This window comes from Haliotis asinina, chromosome 9 (genome assembly GCF_037392515.1).
Source record: "Haliotis asinina isolate JCU_RB_2024 chromosome 9, JCU_Hal_asi_v2, whole genome shotgun sequence".
NCBI lineage: Eukaryota > Metazoa > Mollusca > Gastropoda > Lepetellida > Haliotidae > Haliotis > Haliotis asinina.
The window spans coordinates 21797056-21816374 of NC_090288.1; the positions used below are offsets into that span (position 1 = coordinate 21797056).

The following is a 19319-nucleotide window of genomic DNA, read 5'->3' on the forward strand; positions in this document are numbered from 1 at the left end:
CAATGTGTGCAAACAGTGCATTATATATTTTCATAATAAACGAGCTATGACACGTATATGCTTAACGAGTTTAATCAACAAAATAATATAAAAGTCGAATGTGTCATGATTCACACGAAGCACATTGCGGTAAACACGCCCTTGGTTTCATCAAATGGTCCCCGAGACTGAGACTGGTGAAATCTCATATCCTTCCTGGTGTAAGGATAGTAAAGGATTAAATCCTTCCAGCCATAGGGAGTTCCTGGTGTAGGGCGTTCAGACTTAGGGCGTTCTAGGGTTACAGAAGTAAACTGCCAACTGAAATTAAATAAGTTTGAACTCAGTGGTTTAGATCCGGGATTGTACGAATCTACCTTGTCCAAAAAGGAGCTATTTCTTCTTTTTAAACATCTCACATATTCTAATCGATCACCTATTCTACTGACCTCGTCAATAGAGCCCTGGAATCTGTCAGCCCCCGTGCAGCCGCCAATTATCAGCGCCCTTTGCCTAGTCTCCAGTGCACCTGACACAATGTACATGGTTTAAACATATTTATCCGTGAAAAACGAGTGGATTGGCAAACAAGCTAGAAGCTTATGTTAATGCCTCTCCAATGCATTTTACAACAGTAAATAACCAAAGTTCTAATAGAGGATAGTCACATGACAAACCACAGGGTAAATGCACATGAAACTAGTTAATGGTTAAAGTTTCAAAAACAACCAATATTTTTCTTAATGCTAGTAATTCTCAACCCCATTTAGTATCAAATCTAAGAGAATCAGTGACGAAGAGGTAGACAGATTTTGAGATGGCTAGATTATCAAGAGCAGATAATTCACTATTTCCACATAAGATTGACTTTAAGCTGTATCCATGTTTGTAATATTCTGCATCATTTCTTAGTACAGTGTAATTAGGACAGACAAGTAGATAGTGTTGGGTATCTTCACGAGGAGCGCCACAAGAACGATAAGGATCGTTTGAAAGATGTCGTTCAAATTTATGATAGTTAAAATCACTACAGCCTAGACGACGCCTGCAGTGAATAATTTGACAAAATCGACTTCCATAATTCACATCAAATCCAAATGTATGTCCACGTTGTGGGGTTACTTTTTCAATAAATGATTTTTGGGATTGTATCATTTTAACGTTATTTGGTAATTCCAAAGATCTGCTGTACTTGGTAAGAAGGATCTTGAATAAAGAATTACAAGAGGGACAAGAGTACATAAGTAGTCTGGTGCTTTGTCGTTTATCATTTTATGGAAGAGGGTTAAATTGTGTATACGTCTTCTCTCAATAAGAGGAATGAACTTAGTTTCTGCATATAGTTTGTTATGGCTTTTCCTCTTGTTGCCCCACAAGTTGTCCTTAATGCATCTAAATTTTTCTAAAGTGGTATTCTTAGCAGAGGTGCAGTTGTCCCAAACGTGACTGCAATAATCAGATAACGGCAGAATGGAAGGCTGGAACATAATCTGAAGTGACCTACGCCATAAACGATATTTCAAACTTCAGTTAAACTTCAGTTTATCATAGGAGTAACTCTATCTACAATAATATTCATTTGAGCAGCCCAATTAGCACCCTTTTGAAATATAAGACCTAAGTGTTTATGTTCATCAACTTCATTTATAGGAATCCCTTGCATGAATAAAGGGGGTCTGGAGCTGGCATTCCGTTTTGTGCTAAATTGAATTGTTTCCGTTTAACAGGATCTTCTTTTATTACGTACAAAGATGTGTCATCAGCAAAAAGACGTATGTTAAATCAATATTATCCACAAGGCCAATAATATATATTAAGAATAATAGAGGCCCCAAAAACTGAACCCTGAGGAACTCCTGCCAACACAGGAATATATTTAGAGTTATATCCGTTTATAAGTACCTTCTGGACTCTGTTACTTAGATAACTACTTAGCCATTCCATCACTTTACCACTAATTTATTTAAAAGTCCCCTGTGCCATACCTTGTCAAATGCTTTACTTATATCACAGAACACTGCTCTTACTTCTTTACCTTTAACCAAAACTCTTGCAATAAAATTGTACAAATCCATTAACTGAGAAGCTGTAGAATCACCAGGAATAAATCCAGATTGCATTGTACTAATGATATTATCTCTAAAATAATTAAGCAAGTATTTAGGAACACACTTTTCGAAAACGTTGTATACGCAGCTGGAAAGGGCGACAGGTCTGTAGATCCCACATTCGTTTACTGAACCCTTCTTGTGTAGAGGAATTACTGATACCCTTTTTTCCATATCTTCGGAAAAAAAACTCACACAGGGGAAATGATACTTTAATAGCATCGAGCTTAAGAAAGGTATTTCCAAGCCCGTCTGGGCTTTTCTAGCTTTTCTAGTGTTAAGAGAAATCAATGTATCTTGGACATCACGCTGTGTTAACTCAATACAGTCTAATCTACTTTGTGTTATCATAACTGGGGGAGGGAGCGGGCGATCCAGATCTGGGGCAGTAGATTCTGGATCCTCGTATATTACATTTTCGTGTGATATAGGTGGACATGATATACGTGTTTCCTTTCTTCTAAGATAAGATTTTATCAGACGCCATCATGTCTTACTATCACAGCTATCATTGATAATATTGTCTAATTTCTGAAAATATATTTCTTTTGATTTCCTTACAGCCATACTTCTTTATTTCTTAAATTCCTAAACAATTTCCAGTCACTGGAAGAATTTCTTCGTGTGGCAATCTTATGTTTGCGATTACGTTTACGAATTAGTGTTCGTATTTCAGCTGTCATCCATGGTTTATCTCTGTTTCTAACTGTTACAGTTTTATTTGGAATAAATCTATCGCAAGCATGTAATAAAACACTGAAGACCTGTTCACTTAAGATCCGATATCGATATCGGTTATATCCAACATTTCTTGCCAATCAATCTGACCGAAAAAAAGAGAATAATCCGTCCAAGTCAAATCATGAATAATTGTATATCTTTCTCTTGAAACATGAGGTTTGTGGTTTGCAGCTTTTCAAGCTAACGAAGACTGGACAATGGTCACTACATATAGGGTCAGTCACACCAGAAGAACATACATCATTATAGTTTGAGACAAAGATTAGATCAATTAATATTCTAGAGTGTTTTCCGTGATCCTAGTAGGTTCAGATATAATTTGTGTAAGGCCGTAAGTTGCTTGTAAATACTCTATACGTTGTTTATGACAAGTGAGATAGTCAATATTAAAATCTCCTCCAACAATCATGTCTAAGTCCAAGTCTACTGCATTACCTACCGACATGTCAATTAAATCCCAATATGCACAAAGTACATGAACATCAGTTATACATATTACCTACAAGGATACAACCCCTCGTCCCCATAGCACATGGAGTACCTGCAACCCTACTTACAGTACCTCTCCCACTTTCTGTGTGACGTCTGGACACCAAGTCACTAGTTGTCTGTATTTATCGACACCCGGTAACCAGTTGTCTGTATGTATGGACACCTCTCAACTGATAGTCAGACGTGAATACTTTCAAAGGGTAAATGCAATGGAAAGTCTTTGTTAATAGTACTGCGGATATTACTACCTGTTGTGTTCTGCGAACTCCAAACCCCAGCGGCTAGCCCTTGCAACACCCCGCCCTGCAGTATATACTCCACCTCCTGCCATCCGCTAACCTGAAACACAACCACCGGAAACTTCATTTCACACGTCCTGCCATCCTCCATACTGTGAACCTCATTCAGCGCTGGACACATACATCACATCCTCCATACTGTGAACCACATTCAGCACTAGACACATACATTACATCCTCCATACTGTGAGCCACATTCAGCATTAGGCACATGCATCACATCCTCCACACTGTGAACCACATTCAGCACTAGACAATACATCACATCCTCCATACTGTGAGCCACATTCAGCATTAGACACATGCATCACATCCTCCACACTGTGAACCACATTCAGCACTAGACAATACATCACATCCTCCATACTGTGAGCCACATTCAGCATTAGACACATGCATCACATCCTCCACACTGTGAACCACATTCAGCACTAGACACATACATTACATCCTCCATACTGTGAGCCACATTCAGCATTAGGCACATGCATCACATCCTCCACACTGTGAACCACATTCAGCATTAGACACATGCATCACATCCTCCACACTGTGAACCACATTCAGCACTAGACAATACATCACATCCTCCACACTGTGAACCACATTCAGCACTAAACAATACATCACATCGTCCATTACTCTGAGACACATTCATCATCAGACACATATATGACACCGTCCATTACTCTGAGACACATTCATCATCAGACACATATATGACACCGTCCATTACTCTGAGACACATTCATCATAGACACATATATGACACCGTCCATTACTCTGAGACACATTCATCATCAGACACATATATGACACCGTCCATTACTCTGAGACACATTAAGCACTAGACACATTCATCAAGACACGTCCATTACTCTGAGAGACATTCAGACACACATCACGCCGTCCATTACACTGAGGCACAATTTGCTTCAGACGCATACGCATGCCATCATGTCATTACTTTGAGAGACATTCAGCATTGGACACATGCATCAAGCGGTCCATTACTCTGAGACACGTTTAGCAGTAAATAAATACATCACACCGTCCATTACTCTGAACCACACTGAGCACTAGAAACATACACCACATCCTCCATTACTCTGAGACTCATTCAGTACTGGACACATACATCACTCCGTGTATTACCTTGCAGCACATTCATCACTAGGCACATACATCACGCCGTCCATTACTCTGAAGCACATTCATCACTAGACACATACATCACACTGTCCATTACTCATTGAGACACATTGAGTACTACATACATATACTCCACTGTCCATTACTCTGAACTACATTCAGCCCAGGACATATTCCAGTGTCAATCAGGAACAGTCAACAGTAAATTTGTGTCACAGCTGCCTCACTATGAAATAGTCAACGCTGATAATATTGTATTACATCCTGCCCAGTTTATTGTTCACATACTGTCATACTCACTTCCTTCGTCATACTCACACAATGTGTCCTAGCCACATACTAACATCCACATACTCACATCCCAACCGTGTCACACTCACAAACTGTGCCATACTCACATGCTGTGTCATACTCACCTCCTGTGCAATATTAACATACTAACATCCTTGTCAGATTCAAATACCGACTCATACTCATATAATGAATCATACTCAAATACTCAATACAAACATCCTGTGTCATACTCAAGTCTTCACTGCGTCATACTCGCATGCTGTGTCATAAACACATGAGTCCTAGCCATATCCAATCTGTGCTATAGTAAAATCCTATGTCATATCGACATGCTGTGTCATACTCACACAATGAGTCATACTTACATCCTGTCTCATACAATGATACTGTGTCATACTTACGGACTGTGGGAGAGTAAAGTTGACTGCAGGGCTGCTGTAGGTTTTACCAAAGAATTCAGTTGTGCTGTCGCTGTTGCTACCGATGTAGATGGATGGGCCTACACGACAGTCACCGTTACATACAAGAGCGTGCCGAGACTTAGGTCCCGCGACCTTGAACCTGAGTGTCACAACCAACGTTGACCCAAACCATGCGTTAGAAAACCGGTTGACCACAAGACGACTCTGGCCATCAAACACAGCACTTCCGTGAGTCACGGTAACTCCTTCGTTTGCAACGTGCACAGAATTCCCTGACATGTCGTCGGTGTTGTCGTCAAAAGGTAGATACATCTCAGGTCTACAAGCTGCTCTCAGTATATAACAAGCAAAATTATCAGTGAAAAACGTCATTCTTATTTGAAACAAACGACATTTCTCTAATAATGCAATCACGAACAGTAGCCCAGATATTTCTCAACGTTTCATTTGTTTCATAGAACAATGCGAAAATACAAACCTTTGTTATAGTTTTGTGGCGCAAGATAGGCACAGCCGCAGTTGCCCTTGCTGTACTCGGTGAAGAGTGGGCATCTGTGGCGTACCCATGTTCCTTGTGGCGTCCACTGCTCGAACACGTGCTTGTCTCCAGGTACTGGACGCAGGTCGCACGGGACGTCTGTGGTTTTAGCAGAAACTGTGCCTTATATAAAGTGACGTAAATAACATTGGAAATTACAACACAGTGTTACAATGCACTGAAGACACTAGAAGGCTGAAAACAGATTAGGTGATTCCAAATATCAACAGACTGGCCCAAATGTACAAACGCTATTGGTTGTGGTTCTGTTGTAGATGTCGAGCCATCCCGACATGTTCCATAGGTGAGAGTTATGGAGAAACGCCTTTTAACATAAAAGGGGTGCGGTGGGCGAGGAGGTTAAAGCCTTACGCTAGTGATCCAGCGAGGCGGAGGTATCAGGATCGAACCCAACTGTGAACGCTGGAGTCAACTTTGTGTGTAGACTCTATCCATGTTGTCGCAACCCCTAGTGTACAGTACATGACCCTGTGCACCTAAAAGAACCCCCGAATCCCAGATGGTGGCGACATGAATGCGTGCAAACGCCTAGTTGCGGGTACAGCAACGGACAGTTAACTTGGACAAAGTACTGTGACTATGTGTCTCAGTCCACCCGGCTATGAATGGGAACCTTGCTTTGAGGCAGCAAGAACTGTGTACTCCCAAGGGCGTCGGGATCGATAATACGATGTTCCGTTGACATTGACATCAAATGATAAAGGGAAATAATACCAGCGCCATGCGAAACAAGCACTAGCTGTGTGGATATGTGCACTGTATGAAACTCCCATCATCAAAAAAGTATTATGCTATAAAATACTTATAAATAGCACGAGTGCAGGCATAGTTCTACGGCAACGAGACGCAACGCCCCTGCACCAATTGTATAACGTTTTCATAAACTTCCTGGAAGTCTAGGTACCTTTGTCCGACCAGCAGCTTTCTTAGAACGACACCTGGGCCCCGCAGTGATGTCAGCAGCAAGTTAGGCATCATCTGAATCTCACGTGGAAGTATCGTGATCCCCATACTTACAGGACGACGTGCACCCAAACTTTGACTTACAGCTCTAACTGAGCTATAATCAGCAATAACTACCTTAACATACCATGGATAGTTTTTTCCATTAGACAACTAACTGAGCAGGTCACATTCGTCTTGCATGACCCGGAAGTGATATCGTATGACTGGTACAGTGGGCAGCACTTGACAGTGGCACTTCCGGTAGTGCAGTCCCAGTAGTTGCGGCAGTCGACAGACACCGCCCTGCCAGTAGAACATTCATCTGCAAACCAAAACAACAGCATAAATAACCCGGAAGAGAAATACAGACATACCCCTGGCCGAAATCTAAAGATGAAAAGTACGATATGGAACTCTAGACATTGGACGAGATTGTAAATCTGCTTGATCCCCAGTGAAGCTCCTACGTCATTAGCCGCCATTGTTCGAATCTGTTCGAGTAACACTTACAATTTCCCGGTGATTCCTCGCCACTAAACCACTCATGACTTCACGTCACTGAACCAAAACATGACACCCCCCTCCCCGTCACTATACCACCACATGACTCCTTATCACTAAACTACCACATGGCCCCTTATCACTAAACCTCCACATGACTCCTTATCACTAAACTACCACATGACCCCTTATCACTAAACCTCCACATGACTCCTTATCACTAAACTACCACATGACCCCTTATCACTAAACCACCACATGACTCCTTATCATTAAACTACCACATGACTATTTATCACTAAACCACCATATGACTCCTTATCACTATACCTCAACACGACTCCTTATCACTAAACCACCACATGACTCCTTATCATTAAACCACTACGTGACTACTCGTCACTAAACCTCCACATTACTCCTCGTCACTAAACCACCACATGGCTGCTTGTCACTAAATCACCACATGACTCCTCGTCACTAAACCCTTCATGACTCCTGGTTATTAAACCACCACATGATTCCTGCATACTAAGCGTCTTCATGACTCCATGTTACTGAGACTGCACCCACCCTGTACACATTGCACGTTTGCGGGGAAGTCGCACGTCAGGGCTGCCTGGTTCCAGTATAACCCCGGGGAGCACGACCTCTCCGAGGACAGGATGGAGACGTTGTTGTGGTAGCACTGATAGAATCGGGAACAATCTGTGGGATGAGGGGCGTAGCCAACCCCGTTTGTCATGACACACCCTTTACATATGTCCTCAGCTGGAAGAAGATATAGTGATATTTTGAAAGAAACATGAATGACCACTCGCATATACACAAACTACATCAACGATGTCGACAGTTTACCTGTAACGTTTATATATTGCATCAGCAACTGCAGCTGTGAGGAACACATTTTTCCTGTTACCACGCCAACCAACAACGATATGTTTGTATAATCACTTACTTGTTTTAACTCTGGGTGTTGTGTTTGAGGCAGAGGCCGGCAATGGTGTTGTAGCTGCTGTTGTAGTTTTGGTTATTTTTGGTGTGATCGTTGTTGATGTTGCTGCTGTTGTTATTGGTGAGTGTGATGTTGTCGTTGCTGTTGCTGGTGGTGGTGAGTGTGCTGCTGTTGTTAGGAATGAGTTAGACGTTGTCGTTGCTGTTGCTGGTGGTGAGTTTGCTGCTGTTGGTGTTGATAAGGAAGTCGAAGACACAGGTGTAGTTATTCTAACTGTGCTGGTGAATGATGAGGTCATTCTCGCAGAATTCGGTGCTGCAGTCGACGGTGTTGATGATGATGTAGCAACAGATCCTGTAGTTGATGGTGTTGTCGACTCCGTGGTTATTGGCGGATCGGTCAGACTCACGACATGTGAGTCGTTACCTAGAAACAAGTGAACATTTGTATCTTTATGTTTCGAGCTTTAAATATTTTTTCTGTTAGAAATATTCTTTGAAGGCTCCAGTGCCGTTCACCTTCTGCATTTAGCAAACGCTAACTAATGCATGACAATATCAGCTCCCTCTTCTATATATTTCATAGTGCACATTCAGTTCAGTTTTCACAATCATACTTAAGAGATGATCCGGCAACCACGGATTCTAAGGGATTCCCATGTATCGCAGCTGGGCCTTTAGATGAGGGTCAGATACATGCTGCATGTCACGTGACGCTGGAATTAAAAGTTCATATGGGATCCATTAACTAACGCCCTGCTGTACCTACTGCTGCTAAGATCTGCAACGATTATCGTCCGCGACGAACGTGGCGTAGTAGTTGGATCTTCATTGAAAGGTGGGACGACAGGGATATCGACGGCTGAATCGGCACAGCCCTTATTGTCGTCATCGTCATCGTCATCGTCATCGTCATCGTCATCATGGCAACCAGCTGTAACAAAGGGAAGAAACAAAAAAATTATAAATAATAAGTAAACCGTGCGTATTTGTACTGTGCGCATTTCAGACAGATATGCCTCATCAAGACGCTGCAAGTGGAAATGTGTACAGATAACAGTCAGAGGAAGTGTTCACTAAAGTTAGATGTGATTGTCAGGCTTGGAGAACACGTGTCTTCAGTTTTGAATTGAATTGCTCAAAGGTCGGACACAATCTCAACTTTAATGGAAATGAGTTCCGGAGGATAGGGGCAGTGCTAGAGATGGATCTAGAGCCAAATGTTTATACTCGACATTCTGGAACTTGGAGGATAGTGTTGTCCCTTGATCGGGGATATCTAGTCAAGAGTTCAAATAGATAGTCTTGACTGGTATTATGGAGGTATAGGTAGGTGATACAGAGAAACTTGGTCTCTATTCTAGCTTTTACTGGCAGGTACTCGAGGTCTCTAAGTACTTGTGTCATGTGTCTTGGTGTTCTTGTCATGGCATTTCGTAACACCTGCAGCTACGACAGCAGGTTCCCACTGATGCCCTAAAGCAAACTGTCACAGTAGTATAGTCTTGATGTTACCAGAACATGGGCAAGTACCTTTGCAACTTCTGTGGCTATTAAGTGACGGATGTTGCCGGTGGATCGGAGATGCAAGTAACATATTCGACTGATGTGGCTAACCTGTTTCTCCATGCAGACGTCTGAGTGCAGATATACTCCTAAATCTTTAAGGCGGTCACTGAGAACTATTTTCGTATCTGCTTTCAGAATGGATTAATCCTCTACTCTGACCAACGCTCGCTTAGTCGCCCGTTCTCACTAATGAGATGTCGTCAGCCATTTGTTCAAAATCCAACAAATATTGTGCCCAGTATTTGCGTTATTCACAAAGTCATATACCCGCCTTACCCATTAAACCCTGTTCCAGGTCTTCTGTCCTAATATTGGCACTGCAGGAAAAGTCAAAGCTGGCAAAACGATAAGTACGTTACTGCCGCCATGTCAGAGACGATTCGCTTTGGTTTCAGATTCAGTATTTCAAGAACAATATACTTATTACGCCGCAGTCACGTGAGAACAAGAGGCTGAGTCATCCAAATCAGTTATAGAGTGTTGGAACGTAGTCGCCAAAACTTGGATACATGCTTTATGTTTCTCTAGATGACCGTGTCGCAAGGTATCTCTCTGTCATTTTGGTGTAAAGTGAATTTTTGCTTCCATGTTAATGTTTGGGCACGAAGTTATCGTCGAATAGCATCAGCCTAATTCATAAAACATTCATTTTGATAACTTAAACTAGTTACCACTATCACTACAGTAAAGGGTTCTGACTGCACGCATGGTAAAAGTTCAAAAGGGCTCTTGAGCCTCCTTGACCCCATTCCTGGCACAGCGTGGACAATCCGCCTGGCACTGTGTGGAAAATCCGCTTGGCACTGTGTGGAAAATCCGCCTGGCACTGTGTGGACAATCCGCTTGAAATCTTTACTTTATTTCCAGTGGCTACATAATATTTGCATATAAGGTGTATGATATTAACACTATTTGCTACGTTTACAACCAAGTGATGGAATCATAAGTGGAACATATTGCTTAAATTTGGACGGACTTTTGTTATGGAGCTGCTGCAGCTTATGAGACAGTCAGCGTATCTATAGTAACATCTGGATTAGTCCTGGGTCTTTGTGTTGTGAAAGAGCATAATTACATGGTAGCGTATGTACCGATATGCATTATACATACGTTATTCATTTGTCTCTTATCCCACGTGGGTAAAAGTAGAGAAGAAATTCAGAGAGAAAATCGATAAAGGCAGAACACAAAAGCACCCTCCTTCATGGGAAAGAACGATCGAAGGTACAGTCCTGCATCCTTTTGCCAAATTTATGATGATAAATGTTGAGTTTCTTTATGTGGGACTAAAACAGTAAAGGAAGAAAAGATAAAATATTGTATTCCTGAAGAAAAGGTTGCTGATGTGTTTTAATTGATGTTTTTGGTTAAAAAAGTGTTATTCTTCATGATGAAAATCTTCATTGAAACAATTGAAAGTTGGATTACATACGTTACTGTTTGTACTGCAGATAGTGACTGGTCATTTTCATGAGTTATATGTTCTTGCAACTGACTATCAATCAATAATTTTGTTACACATTTTTCAGTCTAATACGCCCACATGTTATCGGCAAATCTTGTTATCGAGTTTGATTTATGACTGCTTTTTAGCAATTTGTTGGCATTATTTAAAACAATTGTTAGTAAAACGATTAGAAGTCTGTTGACATACACGCTGTTAAATTGTTTAGGGATTAGGATTGGATTAGGGTTAGGTAAGCCTACCCGTGTTGTTATTTGTAAAAGGGTGCTTATAGAAGAAGTGATATGTTACAGACCACATGCCAAACTTTCTGTGTAAAATGTATTTACGCAGATGTTGTGTAGCTGATTTTGGACTTACGGCGCTTTCCCATGTGCACTTCATTAGTGAGAACGGGCGAGGTATCGATCGGCATCTTTTGTGCTTTGCTCCATTTAGTTTCAGCTTATTTGCTGTCAAACATGACTTAGTTGTTGCTGCACAATCAGCGCAGAAAAGACTCCTGACGGTTCTTGACTCTGTATTTGCCCATCACTTGCTTTTCGTCATTACATATATGGTGAAGAAGCGTGAAGTGTTGGTTGATGTTAGCCAGACTTGGCGTCTATAGCGTGAAAGGTATCAGACCTAAAACAGATCCTTGGGGAATACCAAGGTAAATCAAAGTAAATCTGATTTTTCATAGTTGATGATAAGTGCTTGTGTACGATCTTCCAGGTAGGGTGAAAAACACTTGTGGCAGTAACCACGGATGCCAGATTCAGCCAGAAGACGACTTCGTGGTTAATGGTATCAAATGCCGCTGACAGATGGGAATGACAACAACGTTTGCTGTCTGTAACTAGTGTAAAGCTACCAGCAAAGTGTACCTATAGACAACAACGTTTGCTGTCTGTAACTAGTGTAAAGCTACCAGCAAAGTGTACCTATAGACAACAACGTTTGCTGTCTGTAACTAGTGTAAAGCTACCAGCAAAGTGTACCTATAGACAACAACGTTTGCTGTCTGCAACTAGTGTTTGCCTTCCAGCAACGTGTACCTACAGACAACAACCTTTGCTGTTTATAACTAGTGTATGCCTACCAGCAAAGTGTACTTACAGGCAACAGCGTTTACTGTCTGCAACAAGTATAGATTCGGCATCGAGGACAGTGCCTTTGACTGGCTGGTATCCCATCTCTCTGGAAGATTCCAGTCAGTGCAAATCAGGGATAGTATCTCCAGTAAAGTTCCTCTTACATATGGCGTCCCTCAAGGCCCTGTGCTGGGACCGATTCTTTTTACAATTTACACAACCCCTCTTGGTGACATGGCATGAATGCATCATCTGTTATTCCACTTGTTCGCGACAACAATCAGCTTTATCTGGCATTTAAACCATCACAGAGTCTATCAGTCAAGACTGCTTTCACTCGCATGAAGCTATGAAGATATCAAGAGGTGGATGACCACAAACTTTCTCAAGTTGAAGAGTGAGAAGACTGAACTTGTCGTCATGTGTTCAAAGTCTATCAGAAGCACGTTAACCCTTCCAGACCTCATGATTGGAGAATGTCTCATTCCTCCAAGTGACAAAGCGCGCTACCTTGGTTTTATCTTCGACTCATCTCTGAGTGAAGAATCTCAAGTTTCAAAAGTCTGTAAAACAGCATTCTATAACATCAGAAACACCAGCCAAGTAAGACGATTCCTGAATGTAGACTGCTGCCGCTCTAGTCCAGTCCTGTGTGTTGTCCCACCTGGACTACTGCAATACATTGCTGTACGGTATCCCGAAGCGCCTTATCAGGGAGCTTCAGCGATTTCAAAATACAGTCGCCCGACTGGTGACCAAGACAAGAAAGGATCAGCACATTAGTCCAGTTTTAAAGAACTTACACTGGCTCAAGATCGCAGAGAGAATCAAGTACAAGATCCTCACACTAGTGTTCAAGGCGAGACATGGACTGGCACCACCCTATGTACAAGACCTGATAAATGAGTATGAGCCATCCAGCGCTCTCAGATCAAGAGGACATAATCTTCTCAGTGTTCCAAAAACCAGCAAAACACGCTGGCGACCGCAGCTTCTCCAGAGCAGCCCCTATTCTCTGGAACAGCCTTCCACAGGAGATCAGAGCCACCACAGAACTATCTACTTTTCAGTCGAAGTGATAACCCACCTTTTCGCCGAAACATATTGTTAATCTTTGTGCAGGCTCCAAAAGCGCTTCTGCGCAGTTCCTAAACTGGATACTAGCGCCACAGGCAACGTTTGCTGTCTGCAACTAGTATCTGCCTACCAGCAAAGTGTAGCTACATACAGACAATGTTTACTGTCTGCAACTAGTGTTTGCCTGCCAGCAAAGTGTACCTACGGACAACAACCTTTGTTGTCTGTAACTAGTGTCTGCCTACCAGCAAAATGTACCTAAATACAAACATCAGCGTTTACTGTCTGCAACTAGTATCTGCCTACCAGCAAAGTGTACCTACATACAGACAGTGGTGTTTGCTGTCTATAACTAGTGTCTGCCTACGACCAACGTGTACCTACAGACAACAACGTTGGTCTCCACCACCAGCACATTGGTCGGTTCACCTAGTTGACCTCCTACGCTGTTGATGACACTATCAGTAGCGACGTTCCGGCTCTTGTGAAGCAGGAACAGACAGATACACCACAATGTCCACTCAAGGGGTACCATCATCTGCAACATTACGATGAATACTGTCATGGAAATATACACAACACCACACAAAATGGCTGTATTACCCAGTTTAATAACGTTAGGAAATATACGTTTCGTCCGGCATCCTAATGAACAACTGAAACCTACGTATCATCTGTCAGACTTACAAATGTTTGAAGCGGTGTTAAAATAGGCGAACACCCAACTCTGCCTTTACATGTGTTTCACAGGGGTGTTAATGTGGCCACTGTGTTCATGTGTTTTCTAGCATGTGTAACATATGTAGGACAAGCATTTCAATACCTTTGGAATCTCATATGGCCGTGAAATCTCGTATGAATTAGCGTGAAACCGGCAGATACCTGTGGAAGGAAGTGTTTGCCTTACCCGTAACAACGATGTCCAGTGTCTATGAAGGGATATAATGTGGGTATGAATGACATGTACTTCTATCTTAGCCCGTTTATAATGATACATACCGCGATCTTTCACAATAATCTCTCTGGCTATCAGATTGAGAGTACTTTTTTATACATAGCCGGCATTTCTGGTATTGTGTTTATACAGTAACATTCTTCGAACGCTCTCCTCATACGTCAGTCAGACACACTACCCCTTTCTCAGTTGATGTCTCAAACTATCCCTTTCCCTTTTGATGTCTCAAACAACCCCTTTCTCTGTTGATGTCTTAAACTACCCCTTTCTGTTTTGATGTCTCAAACTACCCCTTTCTCTGTTGATGTCTTAAACTACCCCTTTCTCAGTTGATTCTCAAACTACCCCTTTCTCTGTTGATGTCTCAAACTACCCCTTTCTCAGTTGATGTCTCACACTACCCCTTTCTCTGTTGATGTCTCAAACAACCCCTTTCTGTTTTGATGTCTCAAACTACCCCTTCTCTGTTGGTGTCTTAAACTACCCCTTTCTCTTTTGATGTCTCAAACTACCCCTTTCTCTGTTGTTGTCTCAAACAACCCCTTTCTGTTTTGATGTCTCAAACTATCCCTTTCTCTGTTGATGTCTCACACTACCCCTTTCTCAGTTGATGACTCAAACTACCCCTTTCTCTGTTGATGTCTCAAACGACTCGAAGAATCCTGGTCAAGTGGAAAGGTCTTGAGACAATTCCCAACAATTCTGTAACTTTTCACATTGTACCTTAAATGGATAGAGCTTCCCTTTTGTGACATTTGTCTTAGTTTATTGATCGCCAGTTTAAACAGGACAATCAAGACGAATGTCACAAAGGGCACGGAATTCCAACATACCTATAGTATGCCCAGAGAGCTCACCCCCGTGCTATCCGATCATAATAGCTACACGATGAAAACGATGTTTATTTCAAGTCTCACCGGATATATAATTTAATACGGCTTTGTTTGTTGGGATAGCTAGGGACACTGGCGAGGGCAAAGGTGTTGAGTCCCATCTGCGATTCCAACCCACATCCTAAGAGGTGTGTACTTCAGCACAACACACTACGCTAGTGACCACCAGGCACGCGTACTTCAGCACAACACGTGACCTTGGTGACCTTATGACGCATGCACTTCACCACAACTTGAGCATGAATTGTGATCTAAGTGATCACAGTGTATATCTACTTGATAATGACCTGTGATCTCAGTCATCACAATGTATAGCTACTTGAGCATGACCTGTGATCTTAATGATCACAATATGTAGCTACTTGAGCATGACCTGTGATCTTAATGATCACAATATGTAGCTACTTGAGCATGACCTGTGATCTTAATGATCACAATATGTAGCTACTTGAGCATGACCTGTGATCTTGTTGATCACCAATCATGAGTATGTGTTGTCAGTGAACACATCACACGAGTACTCTGTTCGGTTTCATTGTTAACCTGGCCTAGACAGGCTATCACTCACTGTCACACCGACACACCTGCATGTGTGTAGTTGCTTACCAACACTCAGTACGTTTACTGTCAATCATCTATCATCAGTTCCTTGACATATCTCTCATATATATAGGTATCCAGATCAAATATTATGTATAGCACAGTGGCAGATACATATAGCCTGATTCGACTGTACCGATACTGCAGCAAAATGTTATTGAAATAAAGGTACTGTCATCGCAATACTATTTCAATATAGGTACATTCGTTTCGTTTCGTGCACTATTGATAATTTGACTGTCACTACAGAAATGGAACTTGTGTAGCACCTGGTGCAGACTGCACGTACACGCACGGATTCAGTGCCCCCGGCGGATGCCACCTTGTGATCACACTGTCTTGCACACATAAGGAAGTTTCACCTGGACAATAAACAGACAACACCTTGTCGTAAATACGGGAGATTGATTGCAGTAATATTGTAACAGCAAGAGAGTCTCATACATCAACATCCATTAGCAGTTGTGAAAACAATGCTAGAAACACAAACCCAACTTTCTACATTCCAGCTGACGCCCAGTTTCATCATACCTTACAGCACAATTTGTTTGTTGTGTGGGAAACATCAGTAACAGTATTGGGACACATCAGTAACAATACCGGGAAACACCAGTACCTCAGTAACAATATCTGAAAACTCAGGAACTCAGTAACAATATCGGGAAACTCAGTAACTCAGAAACAATTCTTTGAAGGGCATTTAGAAGTGAAATACATAAGAATGAAGATTTTTATGGATATCAACTTCTTTATTATGAGAACACAACGTTTCGGAGTTAATGCTTACTCCTTCATCAGTAACAATATGGGAAACTCAGTAACTCAGTAACAATATTGAGAAACTCAATAACTCAGTAAAAAATCGGGAAACTCAGTAACTCAGTAACAATATTGGGAAACTCAGTAACTCAGTAACAATATGGGGAAACTCAGTAACTCAGACACAATATCGGGGAAACTCAGTAACAATATCGGGAAAGTAAGTAACTCAGAAACAATATCGTGGAAGTACCTTCATGACTTCATTGCAATCATGTATAATTGCATCAGCGTACAGTTGGTGTTGTGTTGTCCATAAGTGGCGTGACAATTTGTTCTCAGCAATTGGTGTCCACACATCACTTGTTTAATAAACCCCATAGATCTACAAATATGTTGACAGAACTATTTATGTCTACGAAGTTATATAGTACCATGCACTGTAGCGGAAACATCACTTTGCTATTGTCTGACAAGCAGGTTATGTGAATAGATGTGATCCTTTCATTCGTTTTATTCTCATGAAATCGATGCCAAAAGCCGGGCTTACGGGTCACAGTATGACGCGAGGGTGGTTTATGGATCCCTACTAAAACAAGCACTGATACGATACGTAAACCACCAGGTGTTACACACTCCAGTTTCTGGTTCCAAAGATCTGTCTGACAGTCAAGTTACAATGAAGAAAGGCTACAATCACCACCCTGCATTTGCAATTCTATGATACTGCGCATATCTTGTTTCGAGCTATATTCTGATGACGGTGAACACCGACACCAGCGATAAAACGTGTTGTGTTTCCAGAAACACTTACCTTTGTGCATCTATCAAACAGATCCTTCACAGGAGCACTGTGGGTACCCAATGACTATATAGGACCATTCTAGCCACGTAACAGTTACACTACTGACTCACACGGGCGGAGTTCGTCACGACATCGACCACGGTTCAGTGATCGCGAGATGGAAAGTCTAATTGTTGTGTACATGCAGATGTATAATCAAAACACCCGACGGATGACCCCGGAGTTGACCCTCGCCTGCCCTATCCCCCACCCGTCGGGAAATGATACATCGTAACACGCCAGGATGCATGCCGCGTGATGGATGTTCCGCCAAATGATTAAATTCAGCAACAATTGTGCAACAGCTTCGTTACTCCACAAAACATTGACCTGTGGGTGAGGTCAGTGTGAAGCACGGAACTTGTACGATTGATGGAGGCGAGGTTAACCATGATCAACTTGTCGTTTGCCTACATTACGATCGGTATTGTGCTGGAGATTGTGTCAGCAACAGTGGTGCATGTATAGCGAGACTTGTAAGCTGTACTCCCCACCGTGAAATGCAGGGCATGAACTCTGAACATTGACGATTATTTCGATAGTGCTAAGTTCTACGTGAAAATACTGGAAATCAGCCTTTAAAGCGCATACGTAAAACCAACACACAAGAATGAAATGCGATGTAATTCATAACTGTTCTGTATTAGTAAATGAGGTTCACCTGTGAAATACAGGTCAAAACAAAGGCATCACTACGGCAATGTAAAACAGTGTGACAGAGATATTGCAGAGGAAATACAAGGTAATAGCAGTGTCTATAGCAATAGAGACCGTGATGGTATAAACACCTGTCCACAATGGCAACCAAAGTTGCAGCCAGTGCTAGGCTGGACATTGTCTTTGTACATGTTGGTCCTCCGGTTACTTGAGATGGAGTGTGAGATGAGACAATAAATAGTTCTTTTATATACACAAAGTTGCAAGAAATGTCTACGCTAGGTCAGATCTCTATAATATTCTGAGCAGCAGAGGAAGTTTCAAGTACATTCCAGTACTCTGTCAAAATGTAGTACAAGTCCAATTACAGCACACCTCAGCAATGTCACTTTGAATAACATGCGTTACACCTAATTAAAGACACTCAATAGTTTTGAATTGGATAACATTGAACGTAAACTGGTACACAAGTACTGATCCCCAAAGTGCAGAGATATCCATAAGAATTTTCCGCTGACGACAGCCACCAACTGATAACGACGACAGAGTGTTTTATTAATTTTCTGTGATCTATTTGCAACATCACTATTGTCTTGATGACGCGAAGATCTGGCAGAAACGTGTGGAGGGAGGGTCACTTTTGTGATGAGTAGTGATTAGGAATCCAAGTGACGTCACTCATTCATAACGTTGTGTTCTGTATTATTACGCAGCAACGATAAGAAAGTATGACATTTGAATCTATCCGACCATAAAATGATGCGATTTTATGGTGTGTAAGAAACAGATTAGTGTACTCGTGTCTGTCAGATAACATTTATCGTACAAAGACTTGTTTCAAAACGTATTTAACGAGCTAAAGCGACAGACACTCTTTTCGTAATCTCTGTCCCTCACTAACTCTACAGATACAATGTATAACAGGTGACTCGTTGCTGCACTACGTATAACACTGCCTCAGTATAACACTGCCTTAGT

General features: G+C 41.8%; 1 protein-coding gene across 5 annotated transcripts; it reads right to left on the bottom strand.

Annotated features, from left to right (window-relative positions):
• Positions 1–56: 56 nt before the first annotated feature.
• Positions 57–17858, bottom strand: LOC137295977 (uncharacterized). Of its 5 annotated transcripts, XM_067827589.1 has the most exons (12): positions 17655–17815; positions 17094–17225; positions 14018–14171; positions 9216–9380; positions 8451–8873; positions 8066–8263; positions 7137–7313; positions 5966–6148; positions 5467–5813; positions 3569–3659; positions 429–508; positions 57–300 (listed from the first exon to the last, which is right to left on the bottom strand). In XM_067827589.1, exons 2-12 carry the CDS (start codon positions 17097–17099, stop codon positions 265–267), a joined length of 1860 nt encoding a protein of 619 aa, XP_067683690.1. In that variant the 5' UTR covers positions 17100–17225; positions 17655–17815; the 3' UTR covers positions 57–264. The 5 variants fall into 5 exon arrangements, with proteins under 5 accessions (XP_067683690.1, XP_067683694.1, XP_067683691.1 ...); XM_067827593.1 differs by lacking the exon at positions 17094–17225 and having other exon boundaries at positions 5966–6124; positions 17655–17858; XM_067827590.1 differs by lacking the exon at positions 17094–17225.
• Positions 17859–19319: the final 1461 nt, after the last annotated feature.

Bases quoted from the DNA above. Each gene is read 5' to 3' on its own strand.
- LOC137295977 (XM_067827589.1), bottom strand. The intron at 8,874-9,215 runs GTAGGTACAGCA...ACTTGTTTCTAG, and splicing joins CGTTGCAGATCTTAGCAGCA to GTAACGACTCACATGTCGTG. The intron at 5,814-5,965 runs GTTTGTATTTTC...TACTGAGAGCAG, and splicing joins GCCACAAAACTATAACAAAG to CTTGTAGACCTGAGATGTAT.